This window comes from Physeter macrocephalus, chromosome 10 (assembly GCF_002837175.3).
Source record: "Physeter macrocephalus isolate SW-GA chromosome 10, ASM283717v5, whole genome shotgun sequence".
NCBI classification, from domain to species: domain Eukaryota; kingdom Metazoa; phylum Chordata; class Mammalia; order Artiodactyla; family Physeteridae; genus Physeter; species Physeter macrocephalus.
In genome coordinates this window covers 52,436,334-52,457,147 of record NC_041223.1, presented here as the reverse complement: position 1 = coordinate 52,457,147, position 20,814 = coordinate 52,436,334, and the positions used below count along the sequence as shown (strand labels likewise).

Here is a 20,814-nt window from a genome sequence, read left to right as displayed (position 1 = left end):
GGCTCAGCGGCCATGGCTCACGGGCCCAGCTGCTCCGCGGCATGTGGGATCTTCCCGGACCAGGGCACGAACCCGTGTCCCCTGCATCGGCAGGTGGATTCTCAACCACTGTGCCACCAGGGAAGCCCTAATGCTAGAATTTTAATATCATAAGGAACAAAGGATAAAGTTAGAATGATTAAATCAAAATATTTGGAATGATGGATGGCAAATGTTTACTTTGCAGAAGTTAAAGGAATAGTTTTCAAAGCAATTGTCTAAAATGCAAATATGTAGATATTTTTAGAATAATTTTAGACTTAGTTCAAAAGTATAAGTAATACAGTAATTAATCACCTTACCAAATTTTGTTTTGTTTTTCGCAACTTTTTATTTTGAAAATGGGTAACATTTTGCCACATTTGTTTTCTTTTTCTCTCTGTCTCTCAATATTTTTTCTTTAATCATCTGAAAGTAAGTTGTAATATCATAACACTTGACCTCTAAAAACATCATTATGTATCTCCTAACAAGGACCTTTTCCTGAATAACTATATTACCATTATCACACCCAAGAAACTTAACATTGATGTAATGATATCTAAAATAGGGCCACCCGATTTAGCAAACAAAAATACAGGATGTCCAGATAAACCTGAATTTCAGATAAAGAATGAATAGTTTTTTAGTATATATATGTACCATGCAATATTTGGGACATATATGTACTAAAAAATTATTTGATATCAGTGTAAAATTCAAATTTAACTGGCATCCTGTATTTTATCTGGCAATCCTAAATATGAAGCCCATATTCAGATTTCTTCAGTTGTCCCCCAAATGTTCTTTTAACTGTGTGTGTGTTTGAATCCAGTAATCATGCTTTACATTTGACTTTGTCTAATAAAATTTTGATAGAATAATTATCAGATATTTACTTTAAAAAATATAATCCTCACATTCAAAAGATTCTCTGTGTGGAAGTGGGCTTTTATGTATATAAAATTCAAATCATAAATTTTTACTAAATTTAGTGGTTTGGAGTGCATCACTAAATGCATAACAACTAGGACCCCAAACACTTGTGACATCAGCACATTTCCTTATTGGACAATTGGCAATTTATTCATATCGTTTAAAAAAATTTTAATGACATTTTTCTGACAGCTGCTTTTCTTATTATCCTCCCTTTTGATTTAGTATATAGTATTGTAATACTTATTATAGTAAGTCTCCTAAACTTGACATGCTTTCTTGACTAGATACCTATGAGTTTAGTTTTTTTTTTTTTTAGATTCCACATGTAAGTGAGTTCATATGTTGTCTTTCTCTGTCTGATTTATTTCTCATAGCATAATGTCCTTAGTGTCCATCAATTTGTCACAAATGTTGATTTCTTTCTTTTTTAATGGTTGAATAATTTACATTGTTTGTGTGTATAACACTTAAGTTGTTTCCATGTTTTGGCTATTGTAAATGATGCTGCAATGAAAAAGGAGTTGCAGATATCTTTTTGAGCTAGTGTTTTCATTTGGATAAATTTCCAGAAGTGGAATTGCTAGATCATATGGTAGTTCTATTTTTAACTTTTTGAGGAACCTCCGTACTGTTTTCCATAGTGGCTGCACCAATTTACATTCCTACCAACAGTGCATGAGGGTTCCCTTTCTCCACATCCTCACCAACACTTATTTCTTGTTTTTTTGGTAATAGCCATTCTAACAGATGTAAGATGATATCTCGTTGTGGTTTTGATTTCATTTCCTGATGATTAGTGACGTTGAGCATCTTTTCACGTGCCTTTTAGCCATGTGTATGACTTCTTTGGAAAGAATGTCTGTTCAGATTTTCTGACCGTCTTTTAATTGGATTGTTTTCTTGCTGTTGAGTTGTATGAGTTCTTTGTGTATTTTAGATACTAACCCTTTATCACATATGATTTAAAATATTTTTTCTCATTTGGTAGGTTGCCTTTTCATTTTGTTGATTGTTTCTTTTGCTTTTTAGTTTGATAAAGTCCCATTTGTTTATTTTTGCTTTTGTTGCCTTTGCTTTTGATATCAAATCCAAAAAGTCATTGCTAAGACCAGTGTTAAGCAGCTCACCACCTGTGTTTTCTTTTAGGAGTTTCATTGTTGCAGGTCTTATGTTCAAGTCTATAATCCATTTTGAGTTGGTTTTTGTGTATGATATAAGTAGTGGTCCAGTTTCATTTTTTTTTTTCATGTGGCTGTCCAGTTTTCCTAACACCGTTTATTGAAGAAACTATCCTTGAATCTTGGCTCCTTTATATACCCTTGTCTCCTTTGACCTCGGCTCCTTTGTATACCCTTGGCTCCTTTGATATAAATTAATTAATCATATACGTGTGGATTTATTTCTGGGCTCTCTGTTCTGTTCCATTGATCTGTGTGTCTGTTTTAATACCAGTACCATACTGTTTTTTTTTTTTTTTTTTTTTTTTTTTTTGCGGTACGCGGGCCTCTCACTGTTGTGGCCTTTCCTGTTGCCGAGCACAGGCTCCGGACGCGCAGGTTCAGCAGCCATGGCTCACGGGCCCAGCCGCTCTGCAGCATGTGGGATCTTTCCGGACCGGGGCACGAACCCGTGTCCCCTGCATCGGCAGGCGGACTCCCAACCACTGCGCCACCAGGGAAGCCCCACCATACTGTTTTGATTACTATAGCTCTCTCTTGAGAATAGATACTTTCAGATACTTTTATAAATACTTATATCAAACCATTAATATGGCCTAGTAAAATATATTATGACATCAGTTAGAATGCTTTCAGTTGCGAATAACAGAAAACCCAACTAAAACTAGGTTAAATAATACAGTAATCATTGGCTCATGTAGAAGTCCAGGGATAAGTATGCTTCAGGTGCAGTGTATTAGGCCCCTGACTCCATTACTTACTTGGAGATCTTCTTGATCTTGCCCTCTTGATTATTTTGGCTTTGTGTTCAGCTTGGCTTATCTCAAAGTAGCAAACTAGCATCACATCTACACAGCATACTGTGCAGAAGACTAGAGCTTCTCTTTCACCTAGAGTTGAACAACAGAACTCTGCTTGACTGAACTTAGTCATAAGCTCACCCTTGAACCCCTCATCCAGTTGTGGAGGATAGAGCTGGGAGTGGGATCATTCTCACATAAAGGACATGGCTACTGCACAGGTATAGAAGATTGTTGAGAACAATCTGAAAGCCCTGAGGCGTGTCCCTCCATTTTGTCAACAAATCTGTTTCGCTGGTTAGTTCACTCTTCTCTGTAACGATTCTCTAGAGCCTTCTTAGTACCCTTCAAGCTGAACTACACTTCCCCTATCACTTTCAGCAAACGTCTACATCTTTATAAAGAGAAAACAGAAGGTGTTGGGTTGGACCTCCTTCAACTTCCTATATGAAATTGCAATCCCAGAAGTCTGGGTGGACATGAGGGAATGTGAGGGAAAGTCAATATCTTAGTATGAGATTTTTCTATTTTAAGTTATCCTTCCATCATTTATTTCTAATTTTATTCCATTTTGGTTGGAGTACAGTGATTCTTTTTTTGTGTGTGTGTGGTATGCGGGCCTCCTTCTGCCGTGGCCTCTCCCGTTGAGGAGCACAGGCTCCGGACGTGCAGGCCCAGTGGCCATGGCTCACGGGCCCAGCCGCTCCGCGGCACGTGGGATCCTCCCAGACCCGGGCGCGAACCCGGTTCTCCTGCATCGGCAGGCGGACGCGCAACCACTGCGCCACCAGGGAAGCCCCGAATACAGTGATTCTTTGGAGTTTATTGAGGTTTCCTTTATGGCTTGGAATATGCACAGTATTTGAAAATGTGCTCCGTGTTCTTGAATGTATTCTTGATATGTTTGGTAGAGTTTGTATAGTTATAAAATAGCTTAAGTGTACATTAATGTTGTTCAGATCTTTGAGAAGGGTGTGTCGAAGGGTGCGATGTTTCTTCTTCGTGGTCCATAGGTTTGGATAGAAACAGGTATCAGTACATGAAGTTTACAGTCTTCAGCATGAGTGAGTGGGCCTTGTGATTAGGTGTGCAGAGGTGGGCAGTGAGTGGGAACTCCCCAGTGCCGTGTCCTGCACCCAACAGATAAGGAAATGGCTGGTTGTAGAGTTGATGTGGCTTACCCAGAGTCACATAGCTAATAAGTAGCCGAACTAGAATTTGTACCCAGATCTTTTGAGTTCAACTCTAATACTCTTTCCTTATATCTTTTATGCTTAGTGGAGGTAGGTGATAGCTTTCCACTATCTTCCAACATCATCCTTAAGCTTACCATCTGCACAGTCTGTAATACAGTATCACTGGATCCTTATCAAAAACACATTAGAGAAGGTGTCATCATCCTACTTCACAAATTCCCTAAGATATAAGTAACATGACAAATCTTACAACTGGTCACTAGAGAAACTTACTCATGTTCAGATCTTCAAGTCTTTGTCTAGTTAGTGTTAAGTGTGTGTATTTTAGAGGTTGGGCGTGTATCAGAGTTCTGTCAGGAAACTGTTCACAGCACTTTAAAGACTGAATCAAGAGATGTCTTAGAGAGTCATGGGCAGGGCAGGCCTAAGGCAGCAAACAAAGGATGGAGGAATGAAGGAGGAGCCTGCAGAGAGCTGTAGCTGTGGCATGAGGACCTAATGATTCTGGAGGGATGCAGCTCTGCTAGAGACACAGCACTGAAGCAGGGAAGCAACGGGAGAGAATGACCCGGATTTCTCTCCACCCCCTCCCTCCTATCTCCTGCAAGTAGTACCTCCCAGGGACTGAACCCAGCTAGCAGCCAGCCAGCAAGGTTGTCCCCTAGGGTAGAGAGCAGGATGAAGGAGGCTTGTGGAGGATGGGAGCACATGTAGAACCCCAGCACCCAGGAACTATGCCAGGGTGGAGTGCTCTGAGACATAGGAACACATTACAGGAAATTAAAACATCGGGAAAGGAAATTTAATGGACCTGAAAAATAGGGTACATTGTGAGAAAATGTAAATTAGGAGCATGTAAATTATGTGGGTGCCTGTGTAGTTATTTTGAAGAAAACTGTGTGAACCTAACTCTCCCTGAATTGACCACTATGAATAAATAATTAAAAAACTTCTTAGAACCCATTTTACAGCCTTCTAAATAGTCTTACTGTTCTCCATTCAATCCTCTGATTTTCCCCTTAAAAGATAGATTTTTAAATCCTTTGAAATAATTTCAATAACTTTTGGAAGACTGAAATTTTATGAGGAGAAAACTAACCTGCCTCTCCAAGTGAAAATACTTGGTGTGTATATAACATCGTTTAGATAGGTGATGTCTAACATTTATTGTTAGAGGAGTATCCATTATGTTTATCAATTTATTTGGAGTAAAATCTGCTTCTTAAACAGTATTTATGCCATACAAGATATTTGTGATCTCAGATGTTTGAGAATCTTTTCCTTTGATACTCTATAACCATATCTCTTTATCATCTTCTAAATATTGCCATAAAATATAATATAATATAAATTATGTATGTAATAGATAGTGTACTGTAATATTTGCCAAAGTGCTCTTTCAAAAATACGTTGAGTTTGGGTAAAACAGAAGATAGGCCCAAGTGATTTTTTTTTTTTTTTTTTTAGCAGCATTGAGCTCTTCCCATGTCATCTTTTTCCCCCATCTTTGTTAAATTTTTGGCTTGAACTTCATTGATTTAGCATATGTTGATTATATCATGACTAGATCCCGGACTGTTTCTACAAAATGTGATGTGAAGAATTGCTATAACATTTCCAGTTACCTTATGCAAAAAGTTGCTTTCAAAAGATTTCTAATACATAGAATATACTTAGAGATTATTAGGTTGTATATAAGTTTTCTAATTTGAAGCTGTTCTAAAATTATTGAGGAGCATGATGCTTTTTTTCTGGCAAATTGAAAATATAATAACCAATGTACAAGAATGGTTCATATAAGATATTACACCAAGACAAATTAAGAGGTTTTGGCAGGAGCGGCATCTGTTTTCAGTTGAGATTTAAGAATAGATGGAGAGTTAATGTGCAGAGGAACACAGGGAAATCATCCACCTGGCAGAATCAAAGCAAAGAATATCCTTTTGCCTAAACCATGGTGAAGGTTCTTTTGGAAGGGGCGTGCTGGAGTCAGAGGCTGGATTTATTGAGACAGCTGAGGGACAGGAAAGCGAGAGAGGTTTCTGAGGCATGCTGGAGTGAATCCACAGATTAAAAAACAAAAGCATTAGGTAGTAGATCCTGAAGTCTAGCTTTTGAAAATGTTCTCTGTCAAAATATTGACTGCTCTGGTTGGTGCTAAGTGGCATAACCTTCGCTTCTTTCTGCTTTTACCCTTTCTGAACTCTCTCAGCTCTGGCTCACCTTGGTTTTTGCACAAGTGTCTAGGAACTGTCATAGAGTTTGAAGGTTACTCTTCTAAGTGGAGCAAAATTCAGGAAGGTAATTTGGGCTGATAATAATATCAGGCAAAGAGAAGTTCCATTTTGTTTCTTCCTTTGAGGCCTCCATCCTCCTGTTTTGGTGTGGACTTGATTGCTTTCTTGTCCTGCTTGTGCCACTGTGGTTCCAGAGAGCAGCCCTCCGTCTTACCAGGGCATTCTCCCCAGGATCCTCTTTGTCTCATGGAGCCTAGGTGTTCCTATTTCTGTTGGGGAGGGTTTTTTGAGACCCTGTATGTATGGAATGTCAGTTTCCCATTTTCACGCTTGATGGATAGATTGGATGGATTAGATTGGAAATCACTGTCCCTCAAACTTTATTCAAGTTTTTATCCGTTGTTTGTGACCTGCCTCCAGCCCCCCGCCCCCCACCACCTTTCCCCCTGAACGCCCACCCCACTGCCACCTTGGATGTTTGTAGGATTTCCTTTATATGCCTGGTGTCTGAAATTTCAGGATTGTGACTTGGTATGGGTCTTATTTCCCTCATTGTGTTGGACACTTATATAATCTGTCCTCCCAATCTTGAAATTTCGTCCTTCAGATCTGAGAAAAATCTTAGGTAATTTCCTCCTCTCTTTTTTCTCTATTTTCTCTTTCTGGAATTCCTTTTGGTCAGATATTGGACCTCCTGAATTAATCCTGTAATTTTCTTATATTTTCCATCTTTCATTGTTATTGTTTATTTGTTGTATTTCTTTAACATTTCTTCAAGCTTATCTTCTAATCCCTTTTCTGGAATTTTGTTTCTGCTACCATATGTTAAATTTCAAAGTACTCTCTTTTGTTCTTAATATTCCTTTTAAAAATTGCATTTTGTTCCTGCTTTATAGTTTTAATAACTTCTTTTATTTTCCTCAGCATATTAATTATATTGGTTACAGTTTTATTTGGAAGTTTCCTTTTGCTGTCTGTGTAGTCTGTTTCCATGGAGTTTTTTGCCCCCTGTATATTTGCTGTGGTCTCCAACTTTCATAATGGGAGTTTTTTTGGGTTTTTTTCAAACTTCTGTTGATTCTTGGCTGTCAATTTGTTTTAGAGTCTTTTCAGATACTAATGAGCTGATTGAAGGCTCCATCTTAAGAGGTTTGTTGACTAGTATGCTTTACTGTAAGGTGATCTGATAGGGACCCAGTTCTTTCTTTGGGAGAAACCCACACTAGGTGCCTTTGGGCCTTTAATTCTGGAAACCATTCACTTTCTTCAGAAAAAGTCTTCTGATCTCTTGCTTGCTGGGAATGAGCTAGGCTGTCATGTTTGCGGAACCCATTTGGGAAAGAGGGGGAAGATTACATGGTTAGTAAATTGTGAAGTGGATGTAAACTTAAGTTGTGTGACTTCAGAGCCTTGCTCTGAGCTACTATGATTCTTGCCTCCTATATTAAAACCTAAGTGGGGCTTCATAGCCTTTTATATCAAGTTTTTTGTACTTACTGTGTGCAGTAGCCCATTTCAGTCCTGTATATATAGCATGGTTAGCAACGCTATGTATATGATGATATTCGATTATTTCCATGTTGGAGATTTATAATTTGTTCTTAATTTGCAGCTTTTTTCAAGGAGCAAACCTCCAAGGGGCCTGTATGTTTATGGAGATGTTGGTAAGTGTGTTAAAATAAGTTTTAAGTGGTCCAAACAAAAAGTTTCCCAGCTTTCACTCAGGGATAACTTCCATTTCTATCCCTCAGTACACTACCAGCAAGAACAGGATGAGGTGAGGTAAAATAGGAGAGAGGAGAGGCGTGCAGTTATCTTAGTTTTTACTTTTACTTCTCATAGGGTGACTGCAGTTGAAGGCAGGATTAGTTAACATGTTAGGGTGCAAACATTATTTAATGTATAAAGTGAGTTGATCTTAGGGAAGGAAGTCATTTCTAGATAGGTTATTAGATAAACCAGAATCTCATTGCTCAGTGCTATTTGACTCAGGTTAATAACTTAAAAAAAAAATAAGCTGTTTGTTTTTACTTTTTTTTTTTTTTTTTTTTTGCGTTACGCGGGCCTCCCACCGCCGTGGCCTCTCCCGCTGCGGAGCACTGGCTCCGGACGCGCAGGCCCAGCGGCCATGGCCCATGGGCCCAGCCGCTCCACGGCATGTGGGATCCTCCCGGACCAGGGCACGAACCCGCGTCCCCTGTATCAGCAGGCGGACTCCCAACCACTGCGCCACCAGGGAAGCCCTGTTTTTACTTTTTAAAAAAAATAAATTTATTTATTTACTTATTTTGGCTGCGTTGCGTTTTTGTTGCTGTGCGCGGACTAACTCTAGTTGCGGTGAGCAGGGGCTGCTCTTCGTGGCAGTGCGCAGGCTTCTCATTGTGATAGCTTCTCTTGTTGAGGAGCATGGGCTCTAGGCGGGCGGGCTTCAGTAGTTGTGGCGCTCGGGCTCAGTAGTTGTGGCTCGCCAGCTCTAGAGTGCATGCCCAGTAGTTGTGGCGCACGGACTTAGTTGCTCTGCGGGGATCTTCCCTGAGCAGGGCTCGAACCCCTGTCCCTGCATTGGCAGGCGGATTATTAACCACTGCGCCACCAGGGAGGCCCCTGAGTAGACGTTCTTAACATATGAGTGGTAACATTTCCTTGGTCTCCCGCTTCCATGCACTGGGCACAAAGACTCACATTTTCTTGGAAACCTTATGAGCTGTCACTTACTTTCTGGATTTTCCTAATCAGTTAACGTCTTGCTTCTTCCCTGACTTCATTCTTGCTGAAGTTGTCAGTTTCTGGTTTCTGTTTCCTTCAATCAAATCTTTTTCTCCAGTTATAAACCTCTCCCTGGTTACCCACCTTCACTGATGTCATGAAGGTGGCTCCTCCTTCCTCTGACCTTATGGCTTGTCATTCAGTTCTTTACATACTCAAAATGCACATTTAATGTAACGAGATAAACAAATATGCATTGTGAGGAAGTGGTGGCAGAGGTTCCTTATCTTAATAAGAATTTTAGGGTAAGAAAAATAATAGAAGTTGAATAAGTAGTTATACTGCCTCAAAGATCAAACTGTTCTTTTCTGGGTCCTCCCTCTTCTTCTGATTTGTTTACTAATGCCTCTAAATGCCTGTTTTACATTTATAGATTTAGCAAATCTAATAAAAAGGGAATTAGTTAGTATTTAAAAAGCAAATGATAGAGATTCTTCAAGTTCTTCGAACTTTCAGATTTTAAAAATGTGAAAGAGGCTCAAACTATTCTTTTTCTTAGTTCATTGGCTAATTGGTATTTTTGAGACCAATGTATGCTTCTTATTTAGAATCTAATTTATACCAGGTACTTGAGCAGTTTTATGTGTCTGCACCTTTGGGCACCGCTAGCAGATCTCATTCTGTTGTCATCTCTCATTTTTTGCCTCTTTGGAGAATGTTTACTTCCTATACCTTCACTTTCATGTTCTGTCATTGCTAAAATCAGTATCTTTGTTTCTCTTGTTACCTTAACCACTTAACCATAAATGGACATGGTTAGTAAGGCACAACTGTTTCCACTTCTACAAAAGGACTTAAAAAAAAAAAACAACCATGAAAGTTGTTGGATTTTTAGTTTGGAAAATACAGCCATATTCTAACGAATTGAAGGGAGGTACAATAAACTTAATTTATCTGAATGTTTGAAGGGATTAGAAAAGATGTGTAACACGGGATATTCACATAGGCTGGGTGTGTGGCAATCTTTGGCTAGGAACATCTTCATAATGTAGAGAGGGGAAGAGAAAGGAATTCTGAAATAGGAAGTGAGATGAATATTTTGGTGGCCATACTCAGTTTAGTTTAGAATTAGTTTACTTACAAAATAGGTAATAAAAGCTAGGGCAAATTCTCATTTTGGGTGGGCTCGCTGGCTGGGAGAATAGCCTCAGAATGCCTTTACAAGCTCTTATTCTTTATTATTTTTCTTTTTTAGACTTGGGAAACAGATAATAAATTTTAAAGAGACTTGGTGGAAAAGAGATGTCTGTTTCATAGCATCCCTTTCCCTCCTTATTCCTGCCCTTGTCTTGGACTCTGTCATGCCCACTTCACTCTACTCTATTTTCATAGGTATGTTGAGATGATTGACTCAGATGGACCCTCAATACGGGAACCCCAGGAGCATTGATATCATCATGGTTCAATCTTGAAATGTTTTCATTAATAAAATACTTATCATATCTCATGCAGAAGTCAAAAGCTGCAGTAGTAGTATTTTGTGGCTTCATTCTTACCCTACAGCTGGCTTTCTTACAACAAGGTTTCAGCTCTAGACTAGCAGAATGAGTGGTGATGGCAGGGTTAATGATTTCTCCTGTACATTAGAAGAGAATAAAGTACGTTTTTGTTTGTCAGTCCCTTTTTTGCTGTCTCCTGGTTTAACCTTACCTGTTTCACATTGATAATTTCACCAGTGGAAAGGTAGACTGGTTTTAAGGTTAGGAGTTGGAAAGCAAAATTCTTCTTGGGTGGGAGGCAGTGGTGGAGGATACCACTTCCAGCTCCTTCTGCAGGGGGTCAGCTGTGAAAAGGGCACCACTAGAGGGGGCTCTCGAGTAGTCATTTTTTGGCTTCCCAACTATAGGCTTAAAAGTTAGAATTTAGAAGATTTTTAGGTTTTATAAATGACTCCCCTAGTAAGAATCTTGTCCTGAGAAAATTACAAGGTTTTATTTAGGATTCTGTAGAGACCAAAGCAAAATCATGAAGCAGGTGAAATTTAGTGCTGGTTTCTTCCCTACTTTTTTCCAACATCTGTCCTCATTCTTCCAGTCACTTGACAAATGCTTGTTGAGCACTTGCCTTGTGCCAGGCAGTCTGTTGTTTCTGGAAATGTAATGGTGAATAAAAGCAGACACAGCCTTTGCTCACCCAAAGCTTACAAACTGTGGCAATGGCTTTGAAACATTTTTGAAAATGACTCACAGTAAGTAATATATTTTACATCCTGAGGTAGTTATATGCTTGGGTGTGTGCACACCACACACATATATATACATACATACTTATAAACATCTTTGTCCTGTAGGATTTCCTACAACTTGTATTTTGCTGACGCATCTCTGTGGTGTGATGTGAGTCTTCCAACTTTGTCTTTTTCAAGATTATTTTGACCATTCTGTGGCCTTTGCATTTCCATGTTCATTTTAGAATAAGCTTGTTCATTTAAAAAAAATCTGGGGATTTTGATTGGGATTATGTTGAAGCTATAGAGCAATGTCTACAGAGAGTTGATAACTTAAAATATTGAGTATTCCAATCTATGAGCATGGTATATTTCTTCATTTTACAATATCTTATTTATTTATTTATTTATTTTTGGCTGTGTTGGGTCTCCGTTGCTGCGCGCGGGCTTTCTCTAATTGCGGCGAGTGGGGGCGACTCTTCGCTGCAGTGCGCGGGCTTCTCATTGCGGTGGCTTCTCTTGTTGCGGAGCACGGGCTCTAGGCATGTGGGCTTCAGTAGTTGTGGCTCACGGGCTCTAGAGCACAGCTCAATAGTTGTGGCACACGGGCTTAGTTGCTCCGTGGCATGTGGGATCTTCCCGGACCAGGGCTCGAACCCATGTCCCCTGCGTTGGCAGGCAGATTCTTAACCACTGCACCACCAGGGAAGTCCCTAAAATATCTTTTTTAATTTCTCTCAGTGGTGTTTTGTAGTTTGTAGTGCAGAGGTTTGCCATATTTTTTGATAAATTTATTCCTGTGTGTTTTACTGCAAATGGTATTGTATGTTAACATTTAAATTTCCAGTTGATCACTGCTAGTGTATAGAATCAATTGATTTTTTGGATGACCTTTCTAAATTCGATTATTAACTCTTATAATTGTTAACTCTTATAACTCCTGGTTATTTGGTAGCTTCTTCAGGATTTTTTGTGAATGTAATCGTATCTGTGAATAAAGACAATTTAACTTATTCCTTTACAATTTCTATGCCTTCTAGTTCTTTTTCTTGCCTCATTGCATTAGCTAGGATGCAGTACAATGTTGAATAGAAGTCATGAGAGTGGATGTCCTTGCCTTGTGTCAAATTTTAGGGGAGAAGTGTTCAGTCTTCCCTAGTTAAGTATGATGTTAACTGTAGGGTGTGTGTGTGTTTAATGTATTAGTTTCTCCTATTGTGGCAACATATATGTAATATAAAATTTATCATTTTAACTGTACAGTCCAGTGGCATTAAGTACATTGACATTGTTTTGCAAACATCACCACTATTCATCTCCAGAACATTTTTATCTTCCCAAACTGAAACTCTGTACCTATTAAACAATAACACCCATTCTATAACCCACTCCTTCCCAGTCCCTGGCAACCACTGTTCTACTTCTGTCTCTGTGAATTTGATGGCTCCAGGGACCTCATGTAAGTGGGATCATATAATATTTATCCTTTTGTTTCTGGCTTATTTCACCTAGCATAGTATCTTCAAGATTCATCCATGTTGTAGCATATGTCAGAATTTCATTCTTTTTTTTCTTTTTTTTTTCATTCTTTTTTAAGGCTGAATAATATTCCATTATTGTATATACCAATTTTGTTTATCCATTCATCTGTCGATGGATGTTTGGGTTGTTTCCATCTTCTGACTTCTGTGAATAATGCTGCTATAAACATTGATGAACAAATATTTGTTTGAATCCCAGCTTTCAATTCTTTTGTGTATATCCAGAAGTAGAATTGCTGGATCATATGCTCATTCTGTGTTTAATTTTTTGAGGAACTGCCATACTGTTTTCCATAGCAGCTGCACAATTTTACATTCCAACCAGTAATATACAAGGGTCCCCATTTTTCCACACCCTTATCAATACATTATTTTTCTGTTTGTTGTTTTCATAATAGCTATCCTAATGGATGTGAAGTGGTATCTCATTGTAGTTTTGTTTTGCATTTTTCAAATAATTGGTGATATTGAGCATCTTTTCAGTGTAGGTTTTTTGGTATTTGTCCTTTATGAGGTCAAGGAAGTCTGCTTCTTTTCCTAGTTTGCTGAGAGTTTTTATCATGTATGTGTGTTGAATTTTGTCAAATTTTTTTTTCAAATGTTGTGAGGATTATATAATTTTTGTATGTTGAATTTTATTTTGACAGGGAGTTAAATAAGTTACTTGCATGCCAGTTTGATTCATTTGAAGTATTTTTTTAATTGGAAATTTCATTGAGATAATTACAGATTCACATACAGTTATACGAAGTAATTCAGAGAGATCTGTATACACTCATTTCCCCTCTAAGGCAACATTTTGCAAAACTATAGTAAAAATATCACAACCAGGATATTGACATTGATACAATTCACCAATCCTGTTCAGATTTCTCCAGTTTTACTTGTATAGTCATCCCTTGGTATCCACAGGGGATTGGTTTTAGGGGTCCCCAAGGATATCAAAATTTGGTGATATTCAGGTCCCTTATATAAAATGGCCTAGTACAAGGAATACAGTCATCACTCTGTATCCACAAGTTTCATCTTAGCTGTGCTGTACTCATTTATGTGTGTATTTAGTTCTGTACACCTTATCACCTCTGTAGGTTCATGTATCCACCACCACAGTCAAGATACTGAACAACTGTATCACCACAAGAATCCCTTGTATTGCCCGTAATTTTATAACCATACATATCCACCCTCCATTTCTACATCCTGGCAGTCACTAATCTGTTCTCCATTTCTAAAATTCTGTCATTTCAAAAATGTTATATAAATGAAAAAGTATGTAACTTTTTAAGATGGGCTTTGTTTTTTTTTCCACTCAGTGTAATTCATTGGAGAGTCATTCAAGTTGTTGTATGTATCAATATCTCTGGAAATTGTTTATCACACAGTTTCCTAGGGGTTCATAACACAGCTTCCCTTGCCTCACATCATGAAGTATCACCCTACGCATGAGCAGCTATTATTCAGCCAAAGACTCAAGAGTGTCCACCTGTTGGTTTCTGGAGCTCTTTCATTCTATAGCTTCCTCCTCTCTGGCACTTTGCCTTGCAAATTTCACCTGCGTTCTGGACTCCCATAATCCTGATCTCTCTTAACTCAACTCACTCAGACCTGGGTGTTTTACTTGGATTCACCTTCTCTGTGCAGCAATCTGGAAGGTCCCTCCAAGCTAAAAGTTTGAGTGACATAGGGCTCATCTTCTTAATCCAGTTGTCTGTTGATGGGCACTTGGGTTGCTTCCACGTCTTGGCTATTGTAAATAGTGCTGCTGTGAACATTGGGATGCATGTATCTTTTCAAGTTGGTGTTTTCATTGTTTCCAGATATATACCCAAGAGTGGAATTGCTGGATCATATATACGGTAGTTCTATTTTTAGTTTTTTAAGGAGTCTCCATACTGTTTTCCATAGCGGCTGCACCAATTTACATTCCCACCAACAGTGTATGAGGAAAAGATATAAAGATATATAATGTTAAACTGCCAAGTTCCATGAGGACAGGGATTTTTGGTAGTTTTGTTCACTGCCATTTCCTAATAAGCACCTAGAATAGGGCCTCACACATGGTAGGCATTCAATGAAAATATGTTGATTAAATAATATTTTGTTTATGGTGATTTTGATATTCAGAAGTTTGAATTTTACATATTCTAATCTATCAGTTTTTTCCTTTATGATTTCTTCTTTTTGCTTTTATTTTCAGAAACTTTTTTTATGATGGTTTTGTTACATTTTAAGCACATTTTTGAAGAAGAGCACAATGATTATGTTCAAATATATATTGTTCACATTTTTTGTTAGATAATTCATGACTTCTTTTCTGGATCTATAAGTATACTATGCTTCATGCAGCAGAATTTGAAACTTTATTAATTTACTTCTTTGTGTAAATGTAATGATATAAAATTTGCTGCCACTCACTATATCAAGAGACTTGTACTGAATATTTTTGCAAAAAATTACTTTTCAATCTAAATGGTCTTCTCATTAAAAATCTGTCTGGTGAATTGTATTTTCTTTTTAAAATTTATTTATTTATTTATTTATTTATTTATTTGGCTGTGCTGGGTCTGCATTGCAGCCTGCATGCGGGATCTAGTTCCCTGACCAGGGATCAAACCCGGGCCGCTAGCATTGGGAACGTGGAGTCTTAGCCACCAGGGAAGTCCTGTGAATTGTATTTTCATATACAAAAAACTTTCTGACAATTCAAATGGCATGGCCCAAAGTCATCTTATGGAATGGAGGAAAGCTCAACAGATTTAAGACTCAAATCTTGCTTGCTGAGCTGCCTTTGAAGATAGTATAATAATTGCAGCTCCTGCAAGGAGAGCCTGGACGCTTTGGTGAGGTGGTGGTGGAGGAAGCAGTGAGGATGAGAGACAAGACCAGCATCCCCTGGCCTGCCTGCTGGGGAATGCTGGGTGTGAACCAAACTTGACCACTGTCAGTGTCCCCAAAGCTCTGGGCTTTCTGTGAGGGAATAGGCTTCCTGTGCATGCCTTGTGAAATGCTCAGGCTGTTGACTCTTCGATTACTAATGTGTTCGTAGTGATTAACAGTTTGAGTGCTGAAAATTAGATAATTTAATTATAAGGGTTAACTGTATCTGAATTTCTTCAAGTAAGCCTCAGTTTGAAAGCCAGTATTCTCAGCTTTTTAAAAAAGTGTTATAGGACTTCCCTGGTGACGTAGTGGTTAAGAATCCCCCGTCAGTGCAGGTGACACAGATTTGAGCCCTGGTGGGGGAAGATCCCACAAGCCATGGAGCAACTAAGCCCATGCACCACAACTACTGAGCCTGCACTCTAGAGCCTGCGAGCCACAACTACTGAGCCCGTGTGCCACAACTACTGAAGCCCACGCACCTAGAGCCCGTGCTCCACGACAAGAGAAGCCACCGCAATGAGAAGCCCGCGCACTGCAAGGAAGAGTAGCCCCTGCTTACCGCAACTGGAGAAAGCCCGCGCTCAGCAACGAAGACCCTATGCAGCCAAAAATAAATAAACAAATAAATAAATTTTTTTTTTTAAAAAGTGTTATAATTGGCAATTCTCCACCTCTAACATCTATTATTTATTTTCAGTGTTCATGTTAGGTGCTAATCTGTATTTTCTAATTTTTCACTGGTAAATTTTCCTATAGTGCCTAAGACAGTTCCTCATCCTTTGTAATGGCCCAATAAATAATTAATTAAAGTTATTTTATTTATACTGTGCCTTTTGGAAGAGAAACTGAAGAATGAATAATCTGTAAATCTTGCCAGTTTAAAAGCATAGTTCTCTGGAGGAAATAGTCCCTGGAGTGCTAACTAAATGTTGTATTTCCTAAAAACAGGATTTTAACAGAAAAGAATAATATCAACATTTTATTTTTAGGTAGTTTAGCGTAAGAAATAAACACTGCTTTTAAAAAAGTTAACATAGTCTTAAGCTTTCCAGTAGCAGAGTGTGTTTTCATTATCCCAGAGCTAATGAACAATCATTAGAGCAATCAGTACATACTGTTTAATAGTTTTTTTTTTTTAAGGTACAGGGAAAACAATGGTGATGGACATGTTTTATGCTTATGTGGAAATGAAGAGGAAAAAACGGGTTCATTTTCATGGTTTCATGCTAGATGTTCACAAAAGTAAGTTAATGATCTGAAAGAAGTGATTTAAATGGACAAACATTACAAAATAATTTTCCTCATCTTAAAGTTCTTAATCTTTTAAAAAATTAGATTTTTGCTAAAAGTAAGATTTTATTTGGTTTCATTTGTTTTGTGCTATATTGAAGCAATTAGTAATGTGTCCAGAGTTGGTCTTAGAGACAAATTCATTACTTCCAAATCAGAGAACAGAGGTTACTCTGTGAAGGTCAGGCATTTTCTCTTTCTACTAAGGATCAATAAGAAATGTTTAAGCCTCACCTGTTTCACAATGTTATTCTTGATTAGGCCTTTTCCTCTGTGTCACCTTAGCATGCAGGCATTCAGTTTGTTCTTGTATGTATGCTTTATTTCTTTGTCAGGGGTATGTTATTTCATCTTTGCATTATTTGTTTACTAGCTATACTGTAACCTTCTCAGGGCAGGAATATTGTACTTTTCTTAGAATACTTTCAGCATTTAGTAACATATAGTGAACGAAGTGGGACTGGCTGGAAACAAGGGAACATCCTGATTAGATATGCTAGACATAGAGGACAGGATCACCTCCTTTGCCTGCATCTCTGAAATCCTCAGGGCTAAGATCCGTGTGTTGATCCATCAGTCACAATCTAATCATCTATTCTATCACTTTGTCATCTCTGAAGTGGTTGAAGAGTGGAGATGGAATGACTACAAAGTGTCCTTACAACCATGGGAATATAGTAATACGTGAACAACTTATTTTGAGGTAGAGAAACTGCAACCAACCTCAATAATCATATTTGTTTGTATGTGAAATTTAAACTTCATTTTTATGTTCACACCATGTTTCATTTAGAGATTTAAAAAATATGTTTTAGTTATCTAAAATGTACTGTTAATACAATATTTGATTTGTGTTTAACTTCATCCATTTAAGGAATACACCGCCTTAAACAGAGTTTGCCAAAAAGGAAACCAGGATTCATGGCTAAATCATACGATCCAATAGCTCCTATAGCTGAAGAAATCAGTGAAGAAGCATGTCTCTTATGTTTCGATGAATTTCAGGTAAGGTAGAAATGTTTCATAGATGTAGAATGGTATACTGAAGGAGTATGAGTATTTAAATTCTGTTCCTGATTTTATCAGTTTTATAAATTGATTTAATACATTATCTCTTTATGACTTTAATTTTATTATCTAGTCCAGGGGTCAGCAAACCACAGCTTGAACAGGGCAAATCTGGCCCATCTGCTTTTGTGTGGCCAGTGAGAAGAGGAAGATTTTTATATTATATAAATTATTATTATTATATAAATTTATATATTTATATATAAATTTATATATTGGGTTTATCTTGCTCAGAATGTGCTGTACTACCTAAATCTGAGGATTTATGTATTTCATCAACTCTGGAGAATTCTCAGCCAATATCTCTTGGAATATCTGTTCTCTCCTCTCCCACCCGCTTCTCTAACAATAAGCTTTATTCTCCTTGTGTCCTAGTCTCCTAACCTCTCTTTTCTATTTTCGACTCCTTTATTTCTGTGTGCTTTCTTCTGATCTTTCTGATCAAAAATTCTCTTTTCCGGCTTCCCTGGTGGCGCAGTGGTTGAGAGTCCGCCTGCCGATGCAGGGGACACGGGATCGTGCCCCGGTCCGGGAAGATCCCACATGCCGTGGAGTGACTAGACCCGTGAGCCATGGCCGATGAGCCTGCACATCCGGAGCCTGTGCTCCGCAACGGGAGAGGCCACAACAGTGAGAGGCCCGCATACCGCAAAAAAAAAAAAAAAAATAAAGAAAAAGAAAATGTAACAGACACCGTATATGGCTTGCAAAGCCTAAAGTATTTACTATTCTGCCTTTTATAGGAAGTTTGCCTACCCCTATTTTCTAGTCAATGGATTCACATTTCCCCTACACCACAATGGAGATAATATAATTATTACAAAATAATGTCTTTAAAGATGTTTGACTGTTTTTTAAAAGTGTTATTAAAAAAAACCAGGTGATTCACACATCTCATTTAAGCTTCACCACTTATCTGTGATGAAGGAAGAGAATTGCCCTTCTTGAAATTTCTTTTTCCCCCCTAGTTGAAATTTTAAAGTTTATTCTTTTTTAGGATTCAAAATTGTGCATTTAAATTGGTAGTACATTATTTCCTGATCTTTATTTCTTATAAGAACAATGCATCAAAGCAAACACCATGTCTTATGCTTATTCTGTATCCTGTGTCATGCCCAGTGTTATAATAGTAGTAATTAATAATATAACAATAACAATAATAATAATAGAAGATACTCTAGGTTAAGAATTACTTTCTCTTTATTTGACTGCTCTTTTTAGTAGTTATGAAATGTAATAGTTGGTTTTTCTAAGATGCTTACCATAAGAGCAATTGGTTATTGGAATGAAAATAGAAAAATCCACAAGGACTGAATATAAGCTTAAAAACAGGGCATCACACCTAAAGCTTTTGAAAAAATATTTCTGGGGCTGAGTGCAGAAACTCCTGTCTCATTGCCTAGAATAAAGGCCCAGAGAACTTTCAGGAGTAGCAGACTAACATTTGTTATATGCCTACCCTGAGGCAGGCCCTGAGTGATTCATACATCTCATCTATGCCTCACAGTGTGTTTGTAATGAAGTGAGGAAGTTGCCCTAGTTGAATTTTAAAGTTTCTTCCAGTTTTAAGATTCTCTGAAATTATGCATTTAAATTGGTAGTGAGTTATCTCCTGTTCTTCTGTGCTTAAAAACCTGGGTTAGTGGGAAGATGATGTGGCCAGGATGCCTTTATCCCAAATGAGGCATGTAGGTCTCCTCTAGCAACTCGATACTCATAGCTAACAGTGGTCTCGATTTATGATAGAGGAGAAAGGAGAATTTTTACCAGGAATGGTGTTATACTGAACCATCTGGGGAGGAGGAATTTTTATTTCTTTCTCCCTTCAATCATATTCAGACAGCCTGGCATTCACACTTTGTATTGTAGAACTACAAAGGTCTTCAAAAGAAAGGCTTATGGAATAGAGATGTTCCTCTGCTACTCTGAAGGTACACTAAGTACACTGGTGTACTGCAGAAAGAGAAGGGCCTGATTTAGTTCTTAAATAGCACCAAGTTAGCAGTTATGTGGACTTCAACAACAGAAGTCAGTGTTGAATCAGTGACGGCCATTTCTCTTGGTTTCTCATTATGAGTCTTTTAACCAAAATATCTCTAAACAAAATTGAATCGGCACAGTTAAATTTTTTTTTCCATTTAGAAACAGAAGTTTTATTGAAACAGGGAAACAAGTGATGTGAACAAAGTTCTATTTCTATACGTTACTTGTATTGTGTCAACTTTTTAAAGCAAAATAAACCTATACACGACTCAGTACCTTCTCCTTTTGCCACAGTTATCAGGTATTTGTCACAGTTAAATTTTTTTTTCATATAGTTTTTATTCTTCAATTTGTTAATGTGGTGTATCACATTGATTGATTTGTGTATATTGAAGAATCCTTGCATTCCTGGGATAAATTCCACTTGAACATGGTGTATGATCCTTTTAATGTATTGTTGGATTCTGTTTGCTAGTGTTTTGTTGAGGATTTTTGCATCTGTATTCATCAGTGATATTGTCTGTAATTTTCTTTTTTTGTAGTATCTTTGTCTGGTTTTGGTATCAGGGTGATGGTGGCCTCATAGAATGAGTTTGGGAGTGTTCCTTCTTCCACAATTTTTTGGAAGAGTTTGAGAAGTATGGGTGTTAGCTCTTCTCTAAATGTTTGATAGAATTCACCTGTGAAGCCATCTGGTCCTGGGCTTTTGTTTGTTGGAAGATTTTTAATCACAGTTTCAATTTCATTA

At 37.9% G+C, this 20,814-nt stretch overlaps 1 protein-coding gene across 4 annotated transcripts in view; it reads left to right on the top strand.

Annotated features, from left to right (window-relative positions):
• Positions 1-20,814, top strand: part of AFG1L (AFG1 like ATPase) — a 229,431-nt gene that overhangs the window by 80,417 nt on the left and 128,200 nt on the right. For all 4 annotated transcript variants that reach the window (XM_055087584.1, XM_024115555.3, XM_024115554.3 and 1 more), the window contains exons 3-5: positions 7,981-8,032; positions 16,866-16,967; positions 17,890-18,020. In XM_055087584.1, the coding sequence (XP_054943559.1) occupies positions 7,981-8,032; positions 16,866-16,967; positions 17,890-18,020 (285 nt within the window). The remainder of the gene's footprint in view (positions 1-7,980; positions 8,033-16,865; positions 16,968-17,889; positions 18,021-20,814) is intronic.